Source organism: Theropithecus gelada, chromosome 9 (genome assembly GCF_003255815.1).
Source record: "Theropithecus gelada isolate Dixy chromosome 9, Tgel_1.0, whole genome shotgun sequence".
NCBI lineage: Eukaryota > Metazoa > Chordata > Mammalia > Primates > Cercopithecidae > Theropithecus > Theropithecus gelada.
The window spans coordinates 64,344,969-64,357,160 of NC_037677.1; the positions used below are offsets into that span (position 1 = coordinate 64,344,969).

The window sequence follows — 12,192 nt, forward strand, 5'->3', positions numbered from 1 at the left end:
CTTCATTTAAAAGAGATGCTGGGATACAGGCAGATGTCACGGGCAGCCTTGGGACCCCCGGCTCAGGGCTACATTTATACTACTGACCTAGGTTCTTTCATTCCTCCCTCCCTCCCCGCCTCCTCCCTCCTTTCTTTCTTCCCTCCTTCTTTATCCCACACGTGCTGGGGGGTAGAGCTGCCTGCACTTACAACTTGAGAATAATGTTCCTGAGTGCACAGGTGACAGAGAAGTCGCCAGGATCCAACCCAGTCAAGGCAGGAAGAATGGGCTCTGCTTTTGGGGTCCCCTCCTCTCTTTAGTTGGGCTGGTGACTCATGCCTACTCATGCCTTCTCATGCAGTTTGCAGAGCAGTCCCCAAGTTTTGACAAAGGGCCAGGGCCTCTGTCTGGGACTGGGAATACAAAAAAGAACGGAGCATGATCCCCGCCCTCGGAAACTCAGTCTGGCATGTGAGAGGGAAGGAGCCACAAACCCTGCTCCCCGGGGACAGGGCGGCTCTCACCTGGAGGAAGGCTGGCTCATGGCTCTGGAACTGGAACCCAGGCTGCATGTTTTAAAGCTGCCCAGATGAACCGGTGGTGTGGCTGGGTTGAGAACCACTATCAGAGGAAGAGGAACACCCTGTCACAGGCGCTTGTGGTTGGCTTGTATGTTCTCTTGCTGACAGCGTCCAGATTTTAGCCACTTCATCAGAAGAAAGTGATTTCTCAGGATTCGTTGGGCTCAAAGCTGCAAAAAAGAAAAAACAAACACACCTTCTCATAGACCGACGAGCACGCTCACACAGACCCATGCCTCAGAGGCAGATGTCTTAACTGCATGATACTGGTAAGCAGACATATTGGGAAATTTTTCCTTTTTTTTCCTCCCAGAATTTCAAAAGCAAATTGCATTTTACGTTTTCTTGACTGAGGGCAGACAATTTTCACTAATGGGCCCTGCAGGAGGTGATCTGATACAAACCCTCATCCATGACATGCTGCTACCCGCCAGGAACTGCATATGCGTCTTCCATTTGGAGCTCAACACCACCCTAGATGACACATCATCCCCATTTCACAGATGAGGCACAGTAAGGAACTTGCCCAAAGGCACACAGCTACCAAGTGGGGAGCCTGTCTGATTCACCTGCTTCTTGCCTCCAGTGAAAAAGACAAGAGCTAGGCAATGGGCCCCATGCCACAAATATCACGTTCATCGAGAGGAACCACCCGGCACGAGGCCCTGAGTAAGGACAGGCAACTGTGAGGTGTTGGTGGGTGCTGCACTGGGTGAGGCCGGGCTAGATGTAGCCACCCCCACCTAGAGAGAATGCAGCCTTAAACAGTGAGCAAGCCCCTCCCACTGGAGTCACCTAACATGATCACAGCAACCCTGGGCTACAAAATAACCAAGTCTAAAACTTCTCACTCTGTCTCCTAGGCTGAAAACTCAAATCCTGGAAGGTCTGGTTCAAGACTGGACCCCAGTGACAAACCCTCTCCCTGGGGTTCCACAGCCATCTTCCGCCCTCCCTAGGGCTCCCAGATTCAGTTTGCTGGAGGCTGGTGAGGCAGGCTGCAGATCTGCTGCCTGCCAACTGTGTGGCCACATATAAATTACTTTAGGAAGGACATCTATTTTTCTTTGCTTGGGAGAAGATGAAATGAAACAAAACTTATGAATGTTCCTGGCACTAGGCTCAGCCCAGGACGAAACCACAGTGAATGAGAAATTATAATGGAATTGTGCATGCTCTCCACCAGAAAGCTTTCCAAAATACAAGGTAATCCCAAGCCCAGGCTGACTGAGGTGAGCACTCACCTGCCGGCAGCAGGAGGGCAGATGAATCCATTTGTAGTGTTATTTGCCAGAGGGAGTTCCTGCTCCTGTCTGGAAATTCCACCAGATGGCGCCACGAGACAACTTCCACAGCCTTTCGGGTCTGCACACCAAGGCGGTGGGGTCCCTGCAAAAGGGCATTGGGAGTTCATCAGCCAGTTCAGAGCTAAGGAAAGCTGTGGTCCTGGTCGCTTTTCAAGGCTTTTCTTAACCTCCTTAATCCAGATGTTCATGAAAATGGGTTGTTACATGGACACATAAAAGGGAACAACATACACTGGGGTCTTTCAGAGGGTGGAGTGTGAGAGGAGGGAGAGGATCAGGAAAAATAATGAATGGGTACTAGGCTGAATACCTGGGTGATGAAATAATCTGTACAAGAAACCCCCATGACACCAGTTTACCTATACAATAAACCTGCACACGTACCCCTGAACTGAAAAATTGAATTTCAAAAAAGAAAGAAAATAGGGTATTAGAGGAAATGGGGACAGCGACGTTGGCAATGCCAAGCCAGGCAGCAGCGAAGTCCATCAAGTGTCTACTAAGGGCAAGGCCCTCCATGGTAGGGGTCAGTCTCAGAGCTGAAAGCAGCCTTCGTGGAAGTCTAGCCCAGCCTGTTTGTTTTTCCAGAATGGAGGAGGCCAGAAGGGGGTCACTCCCTGCCTGTCAGAGGTTGTGGAGAGGCCCTCTCAGCTCATCTCAGAGTGCAGTGTGAGCCAGGAGGCAGTGTTCAGGTGAGGCCACTGCAGGGAGCCAGCTGAGGGCAGAAATTGCACCCTATCCAACAGCAAAGGAGACTGAGAAACCCTATCAGGTTGTGACAGCCCCCCTCGGGCCCTGGAAAAGGGGAGACAGTTCTGTCAAGATCCCCACATTTCAGAGAAAAACCCCGTGGGTTGGTTCAGGGTCAGAGCTGCAAGGCCCTGAGGGTCAACTGAGTCAATCCCCTATGGTACAGGTGAGCCCAAGAGAGGGTCGACAACTCAAACACCAAAATACTGCAGGATGAAAACGCTCTTCATGTACTCATACAAAACATTCCAGGATATATTATTGCTGAATGAAAAATGCAAAAGGCAGAGAAAACTGTGCCAAATTTTCTATTATTTGTATTTTTTAAAAAAAGAAAAAATAGTATATTCATGTTTGCTCATATTTACATAACTAAATTCTGGAAGTATTTAGAAGACACTAAGAACAGTAGTTATAGTGGAGTGGAGGAAGGGTGGATGGATGGGGACAGAGGAGGGAGAAAGGCTTTTCTCTACATACATTTGTATATTATATCATCTTTGAACCACACAAATGCATTACTTTACAAAGAGTGAGACTTTTAAAATAGCTTGCTCAAGATCATACCATGTTTCCTACAGTTGTGGGGTACTGTTACCTGCCAGGGTGTGAAACGATTTGGGGTGGTGCACACGACGATTATAAACAATTTACAAACACAGCACCGAATCATACGGTGAGGAAGTCATTCTTCTTTCGTTTCTCTTCCGTCCTCTGAATCCATCGAGGAGAATGTCTCAGTGAGGGGCCAGTGAGGCTTCAGTACCACTCCCAATCTTCATAAACTGACTTTTATTTTAACAAAGAAAGCAGGCATCAGGCTAAGGGCTTGGACAACAGCAGTGACTAGCTAAAATGGAGTATCATTCGTTTTTCTGTCCTGGATTCATGTGTACGAATACCTACTGTGAACGGCAAGTAGTGCTGGCTTTCCATTTACAATAGTAACATGAAGCTTCCTTTTAAAAAAGTAATTTAAGATGTGAGCTGCCGTTAAAAAAAAAAATGTTAAGTGAGTCCTAATACCATTGCTCTGTGAATACAGTAACATTGAGTACTAACCTGTGCCAGAAACGGCTAAGTGCTTCCCATGAATTAACGTACTTGATCCTCTCACCCTGGGAGGTGCAGATGAGGACATGGAGGTTTAGGGAGATGCTGGGTCGTGCCAAGATCTCTGGTTAATAGAGCTGAAGCCAGGAATGGGAAGCAGGCATTCAGCCCCCAGCAGGGCCCCTGCCCACCAGAGGGACTGAATGCAGACCAGCTCTGTGCCCCACATGCCTGGGCACTTGAGGCAGTGGCCCTCCGGCTTCATCTCAAGCAGCTCCAACCTTCTCCTTCCAAGTTCTGAGTCCCTAAAGCCATCTGCTTTCAGCTCTGCCCCCAGTCTCAAAGCAGAGGCTCAGAGGCACACACACACCCCTCCATACACACCCCCTTTGTAATTCTTTGAAGCTCTCCCTCTACCTGCTTCTTGAACTTTCTCTTGCTGCTCTTTTGTGCACTGGGTGGCAGCACCAGGTGGGGTAGGCTTGCTTGTCCTACTGTCTGGACAGGCTGCAGATTCTCTATCTAGTTTTGGCAGCAGAGCTCTGCTGCCTCCCTCCCCTGCCCCCACTCAACCCTTTGAGAGATAACTGGATTTGTCACTTTGCAATGAAAATATGCATTCGGGAATGCAGGGAAGAGAGCTAAATCTTCATGACTGCGGCCCAGGGCTGGGAAGCCACTGAGGCCACCCAGCTGGGCAGCTGCAGTCAGTATCCTCGCACCCACCTCTGTGCCCTCTGCCCCCACACAGCTGATCTCATGGGGCTGCAGGCAGGTCTCAGCAGATAGTGCAGCTGGGCATCTGCATCTGCAGCAGGTTTCCAGACGACGCTGATGCGGGTACAACCAGAGGTAAAACAGAGGAGTGGTCAAGAGCATGGGCTGTGGGCCTCTGTTTGAATCCTAGCTCCACCCAGCTCGCTTTGGGTCCTACAGCAAGTTATAAACCCTCTGCCATGTCCTCTGCCATGAAATAAAGATGACAGTGACAGTACTTATAAGGTGCTAGTGACAATTAAATGACATAAATGCTTAGCACAGGGCCAGGCACTCCATACACTCTGAACCAACATCATCCAGGCCACTCTGGAGCCAAAGTTGCCAGTACAGAAGCTGTGGGCCATGGTGCAGCACCTGTGGAGGCAGCTCGGGGGTGGGCGCAGTCCCCCTCTCCATGGCCCTCTGCCCACCTCTCACCCACCATGCTTTGGGTGATCCCCTAAAAGGCTCTGAGAGGTGGGCAGGGCCCAGATCGTCATCCCTTCACAGGGATGAGGAAACCAAGGCTCAAGACGCTATGTGAACTGTCCACAAAGAGCAGAGCCAGGCCTGCAAACAGGCCTCCTGTGCCACCAGGTGAGCCATAGAGTGCAGGGGCAGCTTTCCTCCCGTCCTCAAGTTCAGGCATCCAAGTGGACAGAGGCCCTGGCCACTGCCTCAGGGCTTCCCCTCAGACCCATAGAGCTAGAAAGGCCCCAGAGAGGGAGCCCGACATCCCCGGCCCCCACCTATGCTAAAAGGCCCCATCCTGGCCCCAGTCAGAGGGAGGCAGGAGCTGGGAGACAGTTGCTTGGGGGAACTGGCAAAACCAGAGCCACTGTTTAACCTGATCTCAGGCTTGGTGTCTCCTTCAGGGAGATGATGGTCCCCACTTCCAGGACTAGCTGGAGGGTGGAGAGGGAGGAGCTTAGGGAGCCAAGGGCTTGGAATGTGTGGAGGGGATCAGGAGGCTGGCTGGTCCCGAGATTGAGCAGAACAGACGAGTCGGACCCCAGCAGCTCTACTCACCGGGTGGCCCCAGCCAAGGAGTCAGAGCAACTCCCCACAGTGGGGCACTCCGCTCTTCAGCCCCACAGAGGTGGTGGAGGCCCAGTGGATCTGAGCTGCTGGCTCACATGGGTGGGAGTAGGAGCAGCTCTCCCCAGGAGCAGGGCTGGAAATCCAGCCTGCCACGGAGACGCAGGGCTTCGAGGATCAGCAGAAACCTCCCTGGAAATCTGCCCTCTTGGGCAGGATTGGAACAAGACAGGCAGCTCAGTCTGGGGGTCCTGTCACACAGCGGGCAGAGCTGGCGGTGGGCAGACAAGGAAGAGCCCACCCCCTCAGTGAACTTCTGATTAGGATGCTGAGTAGACCGAGGCAGAGGCTCACTCAGGCCCCTCAGCTCTGACCTGGCCTCCCAGAGGACCTAGCCTCTGCCTGTGAGGGCACAGCCACCCCCTGTGAGGCCTCAGTCAGTCGGTGCAGGGGAGAGACGTGTTGAGGGCTTTCAGGCAGGCCGGAAGTACACGGCCCCAGGCCACTCCCAGCTGCAAGCTGCATGACCCCAGGGGGCGCCTCCCCACACTAAGCTGCCTCTGTCTGCGTACCTTTCAGACACTGGGCTTAGGAAGTGAGGCAGAGAAGACAGGTGGCTCAGAGAAGGGCCAAGAGGCCAATCCAACCAGAGCAGCTCTATGGGGCCTGGAGCTCAGTCAACAGGGCAAGACTTCACCGCCTCTTGGTCCCCACCAACTGACTTCCAGCCCCCAGCCCTGCCCCTTAGGCCGGCTAAGCACCAAGCAAGCCTCAGGAGAAGCCATCTCTGCCCACTGTGGCCCCTGCCCACCTCCACCATCCTGCCTAAAGCCAGGGAGGCCGCTCTCCTCCCGCTCTTTCTAGTCAGGTGCAGAGGGAAGCCCTGCTCACCCCTACCTTCTCTAACGGACCCTAATTCTCAAAGGGCTTGGACTTTGGGAAAGGAAACTGAGTTCTAGAAAAAGGTATTGTTCTCAGCCCTGAATGTGAGGACTCAGATTCATATCCCCTCAAGGTATTTTATATATTGGGGTTTTCTACTCATCATTTATTTTTTCAGAGTCCTGCAGCTTTGCAAGGGGAAAATGAAAGGGAAAACCCATCCCTAAGAGAAGCTGAGGGAGAAGGGAGTTAGGAGAGTGGGGTATGGCCAGGAACTTCCCTGTTGCTGGCAGGCTGGAGTTGCAGGGGCTTGGAGCCAGGCGAGTGGGTGGGCCGAAGTATCAGGACAGAAGGAGATGCCATGGGGACCAGCTGAGACACCAGCAGGGCTGAGCCCCCAACTCCCTTTGTCCAGGTCCCAGGTGAGGAGCCTCTGTTCCAGACAGCATGGCAGGCTCTCAGATGGAGGGGTGGCCTCAAGCTCCTTCTTGCTCCCATCCTCCCCCGCAGACCCAGCAACTCCAAAACATGCCTTCCTCCCTGCAAACAACCAAACCCAGCAGATCCCAAGAAAAGGATGAGAAACCTGGTGCCAGGAGTCCTTGGCTCAACCAGCCTCCCTCCAACCTATAAATAAGCCTCCTCCCTCAGTGGCCAGGAGCCTCAGCCACCCAGTGCCTCCCCAGGCAGGGCTTCCACGCAGACCCAGGGCTCGCATGTCAAAACTCAAGGCCTCCTCTCCAGAGAAGCAGGGCATCCACGTTCCACATGTACTGTTTTCTAAGGAGAATGCGCTGCAGCCAGGGGTGATGGGAGCCTCTGGAGGGTGAAAGAAGCTGAGTAGCCTCTGGTCAGGAAGGTCTCCTTAAGCAAGGGAGACCTCGGACCTGCACCCCGCCTCTCCCGACCCTGCAGCCTCACCAGTCATTCTGGCCAGAGGAACCCGCCCCACAAAGCTGACCATGATGTCTGGCATCTCAGAGTGAGGCTGGAAGTTATCCACACATCAGGCAAGGGGTCCAAGCCAGATCTCATCTAGACTTTCTCTCCTAGTTCTACGATCCTACTGAGAAAATCTTAGAAACCACCCTCTGAGGTCAAATGCTCGCTGCTGCCTGTCCCCCAAACCTAATCCCTCTTTACCATGTTTTCCAGATCTGCGTGCAGGTGTACGGTTATTTATACATTTCTTTATATGGACTCATTTTTACTTAAATCTATTTATTGAAAATGTCACAATAAATAGAATGCCAGTACCACCTGTCCTAAACAATAGGTAGCCAAGAAAAATATACCATTAAAACAAAAACAGTGCTATAAAAGTCTGGAATTTTCCCCACCTGCCCTAAGTCTAAGTGCTGCTCCCCAGGCAGAGGAGACGTCGGCAAGTCTTCCACAGGCATCGGAACATGTTGGCATCCAGCTGAGATCTTCTCGGCGTAAAGGGATTGAGACAATTGGGAAGGGCATCACGTTCTTGCTCTGATTTTGTGCTACTTAATGCAGGCCCCATTCCACCTCAGAATATGTCAGGGGAGCCAAGGGATCTACCCACACTTTGGAAATGCTGGACTAACGTCTCCCTCTGCCTCATGCTTACCACAAGGGGAAACACACACCTGTGGTCCCCTCTCTGATCACACTTTCGAGGCACCACCAGATCCCCTCCCAGTATGCCTGCTCTCACACCAAGGCCCAGCAAGTCCCTCTCAACAGGCCCACCCGCATCAGCCCCCAGAGGTCACCGCTGACTCAGGTGGGACACCAGGTAGACAAGGCCCACCAGGAGGAGGCCACGAACACCAAGCATCATGAGCAGGAAGAGGAGCAGGATGGAGGTCACCGGCTCCACAGCATGGTTGCCGAGATGCCACTGCGGAAAGCCCATGTTCACCAGCTGCCGGTTGAGGTCATTGAAGGGGGACTGAGCAGCACCCAGCCTGGCACCTGCCTGCTGCTGGCGGGGGCCAGGACCTCCTGGGGGAGCACCATGGCCCCTGTTGAGGAAGCTCTAGAACATGAAGACAGAGACAGATGAATGAATCCTTGGGTTGAGGCACCAGCCAGGAGGCAACCTCTCTAGGCTGCGTCCTGCCCTTCCTACAGCCACCCAGGGTCACACCCTCCTTTCTCAGCAATCCCCCATGCCACTCATAAGAATCCCAACAACCAAGTCACAAGCTTTCAGAGCACAAAACATGCCAGTCTATATTCCTTACATCAGGCCCAGGACAAAGGAGAGAGGAAATGGTTGAGGCAGGTTGGACTACAGGGCATGGCTCTAGGGCCAGCATTTTTAATATTTATCATCACTCCTTTCTTTTTTTTGAGATGGAGTCTCGCTCTGTCGCCCAGGCTGGAGCGCAATGGCACGATCTCAACTCACTGCAACCTCTGCCTCCCGGGTTGAAGCAATTCTCCTGCCTCAGCCTCCTGAGTAGCTGGGATTACAGGCATGCATGACCACACCTGGCTAATTTTGTATTTTTAGTAGAGATGGGGTTTCACCATGTTGGTCAGGCTGGTCTCAAACTCCTGACCTCGTGATCCACCCACCTCAGCCTCCCAAACTGCTAGGATTACAGGTGTGAGCCACCGCACCCAGCCACTCCTTTAAAATAATTATTCTGTGCCCAGGGCTCATCTCCTCTACTTCCTCTCCAGCTTCTCTGTCATGCAACTCACTCTTAAAAGAAAGACGCCAGCTCCAATGAGATTTGCTAACCAAGTTAAAGGAGAGAGAGCTCTTGGGTGTGAAGTCTGGGGAGGTTGCCTGGAGAAAGGAGATCTGGGGAGGTAGACAATAAGCCACTGCATCTTCCCCAAGTCTTACCCAGCGCTCTGCAAAAAGGGTTTCAGGCTAGAAAAGGTTAGTGACCAGCAAGAGAGACTTCTGGAAGCTAGGAGTAGCCAGTACACAGGAGGTCATCTGTCCCACTCCACAGGAAATGAGTACCTACCTGTCGAGGAGTGCTACCTCTTGGTGGCTGGGTAGTGGTCCTCACTCGGGGGTCGTCATCCTGCACGATTTCCCCATTGGCCAAGATCCGCACCATCCTCCCAGGCGCTCTGGGTCCCTGATGGGCTGCACCTGCATTGTGTGGTCAGGGTGGGTAGGCTAATGGAAGCCAAGTGGCACAGAAGTTCTCCCCACCACAAAACCTTTAACTGTTAGTGATCTGGGACCAGACCCATGAAGATCCATGGAGGATTCTTCCCCTGACCTCAAAAAGCCTGAAGGAAAAAATTTACCAGAAATTGAGGGAGGCTTGCGGTCAATGATGCTCACAGTGGTGACCCACGCTGAGCAGATGCTGTGTCTGATTCACAAAAAGGGGAGAAATAAAGGCAAGGTGTTTGCCAGGCAAAAAGATTTCAGACATGGAGTCCACCAGGAAAACTATCAAAAGGATCCTTGGCAAAGGAAGTTTTATTGCCAATCACTACACTGCCAACAGCACAACTGGGACTGAGCCCCTGCTGTGGCCCACGCCCCGTGGAAAGCTCATCCTGCAAGGCTCACCTCACTCAAGCCTCACAACACTCCCCCGTGGAGGGTACTAGCGCGGCCACTGTGTCACAGGCAGAGGCACAGGGAGACTTAAGTGGCCTGCCCGGGATCACACCTATGGGCAGCAGAGAAAGAACAGGAGGCCAGAAGCTCTGGTTCTAGGGCCCTCTCTGGGTACTAAACTGGGAGTCCAGGGCACCAGGATCCCCAATGGGGTTCCACTTCCCTTCCACTAAAAAATGGGTCGAGTGTGTTGCTCCCCCAGGAGTCAATGTCACCACCTGGGCCTTCCCCAGGAACACCCAGGGAGATGAGGGTCACTTCGGGGTTACTTTACAACCACTGCCTGGTAGCGGCAGACCACACTAGCCACCATGCACCTCTGGGCTGGCTCAGAAAAGCATACCTTTGCTGCAGAGGGCACGCCCCTCACCTGTCCCTCACTTCGCAGGAAACACCAGTCCAACCTTGGCTAATGGGCCCAGGGCCCAGCCTTCCCAAAATATGGGAGGGGGGTTGCTGCGGTGACTCTCGAAAGGCTCCACTCCGCGGACGCCTGGACTGCGGGCCCCTCCACTCCTCCCCTTGAGTCTGGGTAAACGCCATTCGTTCTCAGGAGATAAGCCTCAGTGTCCATCTACGTTCTAGATAGCACTGGTGACATATATGCCAAAAAAGGTCAGGAGCCCCTGTTGTCTCGCCCGTAGCCCGGAGCCCGGGCCAGGCGCGTCCCCCTCCTGAAGCCCGCTGACCCTGGCGCAAGTCGAGCAGATGGTGGTCGCACGCAGTCCCTTTGTGCTTTGTCATCGCGCGGCCCACAGGGTGGGCCACCCGCGGGCCCGGCCCGCGGCGCACCTGACATTCCAGGCCGGGGGCGGGAGGGACGCTGCCCAGGCCGCCAGCCCCAGCCTCTGGAGTCCGACACCGGCTCCAAGTCCCGGTCCAGGCTGCGGCGAGGGATGCGCTCCCTCCCCGGCGCGGCGACTCACCTGCAGGCGCGACTCCCAGCCTCGGCGGCGTCCACTCCCAGCGGCTCCAGGCGGTTTCCTCCCACCTGACCTCACAGGAAGCGCGCGCCAGAGGGGCGCGGCCCAGTGGTGGCGCACATCGCCCTCTGTAGGCCGCCTGAGGAATTGCACCTGCTCGGCCCAGGGTTGGGGGCGGCGCGGGGTGGTGGGGGTGGGGGAGGTGGGGCGTGGGAAGGAGTGGGAGGTGGGGATGGAGAGAAGAGAGGATGAGAGGAGAAGACACATGGAAAAGAAGGATAAGAAGGAGGAGGGATAAAAGAAAGAAAAGGAAGCAGAGTTCACGGAGGAAAAACCCAAGGGGTGGAGGCGCACTGGCCTGGGAGGAAGGGCGGGCGCAGGCTCAGATGACTAGTGTACGTTTGCTGAGCCAGCTCTGTGGATGCCCCTTGAGTAGGACCCAACCCTGCCCTCGAGGAGTTCCAAGTTCAGCGGGGAAGATGAGGCAGGAACGGGGCAGACCCCTCTATAGGCTTCCAGGAGAAGATGCGTTTGAGCTGGGGCAGGAGGGTAGGTAAGGATAGGTAAGGTCACTCTTGGCAGAAGGAGCCACCTGCGGGGAGTGAATGATCTACCTCTGCCTCTTTCCTGATGTTTTAAAATCCACCCCTCCCCCACCACCTTCATAAGCTGTTCCCTGTGGACCTGCTCACCAGTGAGGGAGAATGAACTGTGCAGTCCCACAGTCTGGGTTCAGGTTCTGAACTCTGGCAAGTTACTTAGCTGCTCAGTGTTGCAAAACAGGTGTAATCATAGCCTTACAGGACCTCTGTGAAGATTAAGTATGATGTCTCTGGCACACTGGTAATGTTGATAAACGTTAGCTGTGATTATCATTTAATAAATGTTTCTGGGAGTGGGCAGATATTTATTGAGCATTTATTAGAACCCCAATTCTGCTAGCTGCTGGGCAGAAGGAACAAAAATAAGAGACAGATTTAGACCTGGTCTGGAGGACTCATAGTCGGCCACCGTAGTCTGATTATTTGATCATGAAACCTTATCAGCAAAAAACGTTTTACGGGTCACCCTGGTGTCTGTATCTTTTTTATATGTTATGATTTTTGTTTGTTTCTAAATTACACATGCATACTTTGAGAACAGATTGGCATGATGGATAAAAGGTGGCTGCTGGAGTCATCCTGTGTTTAAATGTTGGTGTGACTGCTTTCTGGCACTTTCCTATCAAGTGCTTGGATGAGAGCCTGGCCGCAGTAAGTGCTCAAGGGCTGCCGACTGTTATGATCATTACCTCTTCTACTATTAAGTCAATTGTAAAGCATGCACATTTTAAAAGCATAGGA

At 53.3% G+C, this 12,192-nt stretch overlaps 1 protein-coding gene across 3 annotated transcripts; it reads right to left on the reverse strand.

Moving 5' to 3' along the window:
* Positions 1–7,553: 7,553 nt before the first annotated feature.
* FAM241B (family with sequence similarity 241 member B) lies at positions 7,554–10,913 on the reverse strand. Of its 3 annotated transcripts, none has more exons than XM_025397113.1 (4): positions 10,853–10,913; positions 9,605–9,672; positions 9,313–9,443; positions 7,554–8,363 (listed from the first exon to the last, which is right to left on the reverse strand). In XM_025397113.1, exons 3-4 carry the CDS (start codon positions 9,406–9,408, stop codon positions 8,094–8,096), a joined length of 366 nt encoding a protein of 121 aa, XP_025252898.1. In that variant the 5' UTR covers positions 9,409–9,443; positions 9,605–9,672; positions 10,853–10,913; the 3' UTR covers positions 7,554–8,093. The 3 variants fall into 3 exon arrangements, with proteins under 3 accessions (XP_025252898.1, XP_025252897.1, XP_025252899.1); XM_025397112.1 differs by having other exon boundaries at positions 10,505–10,857; XM_025397114.1 differs by lacking the exon at positions 10,853–10,913 and adding an exon at positions 10,719–10,845 and having other exon boundaries at positions 9,313–9,672.
* Positions 10,914–12,192: the final 1,279 nt, after the last annotated feature.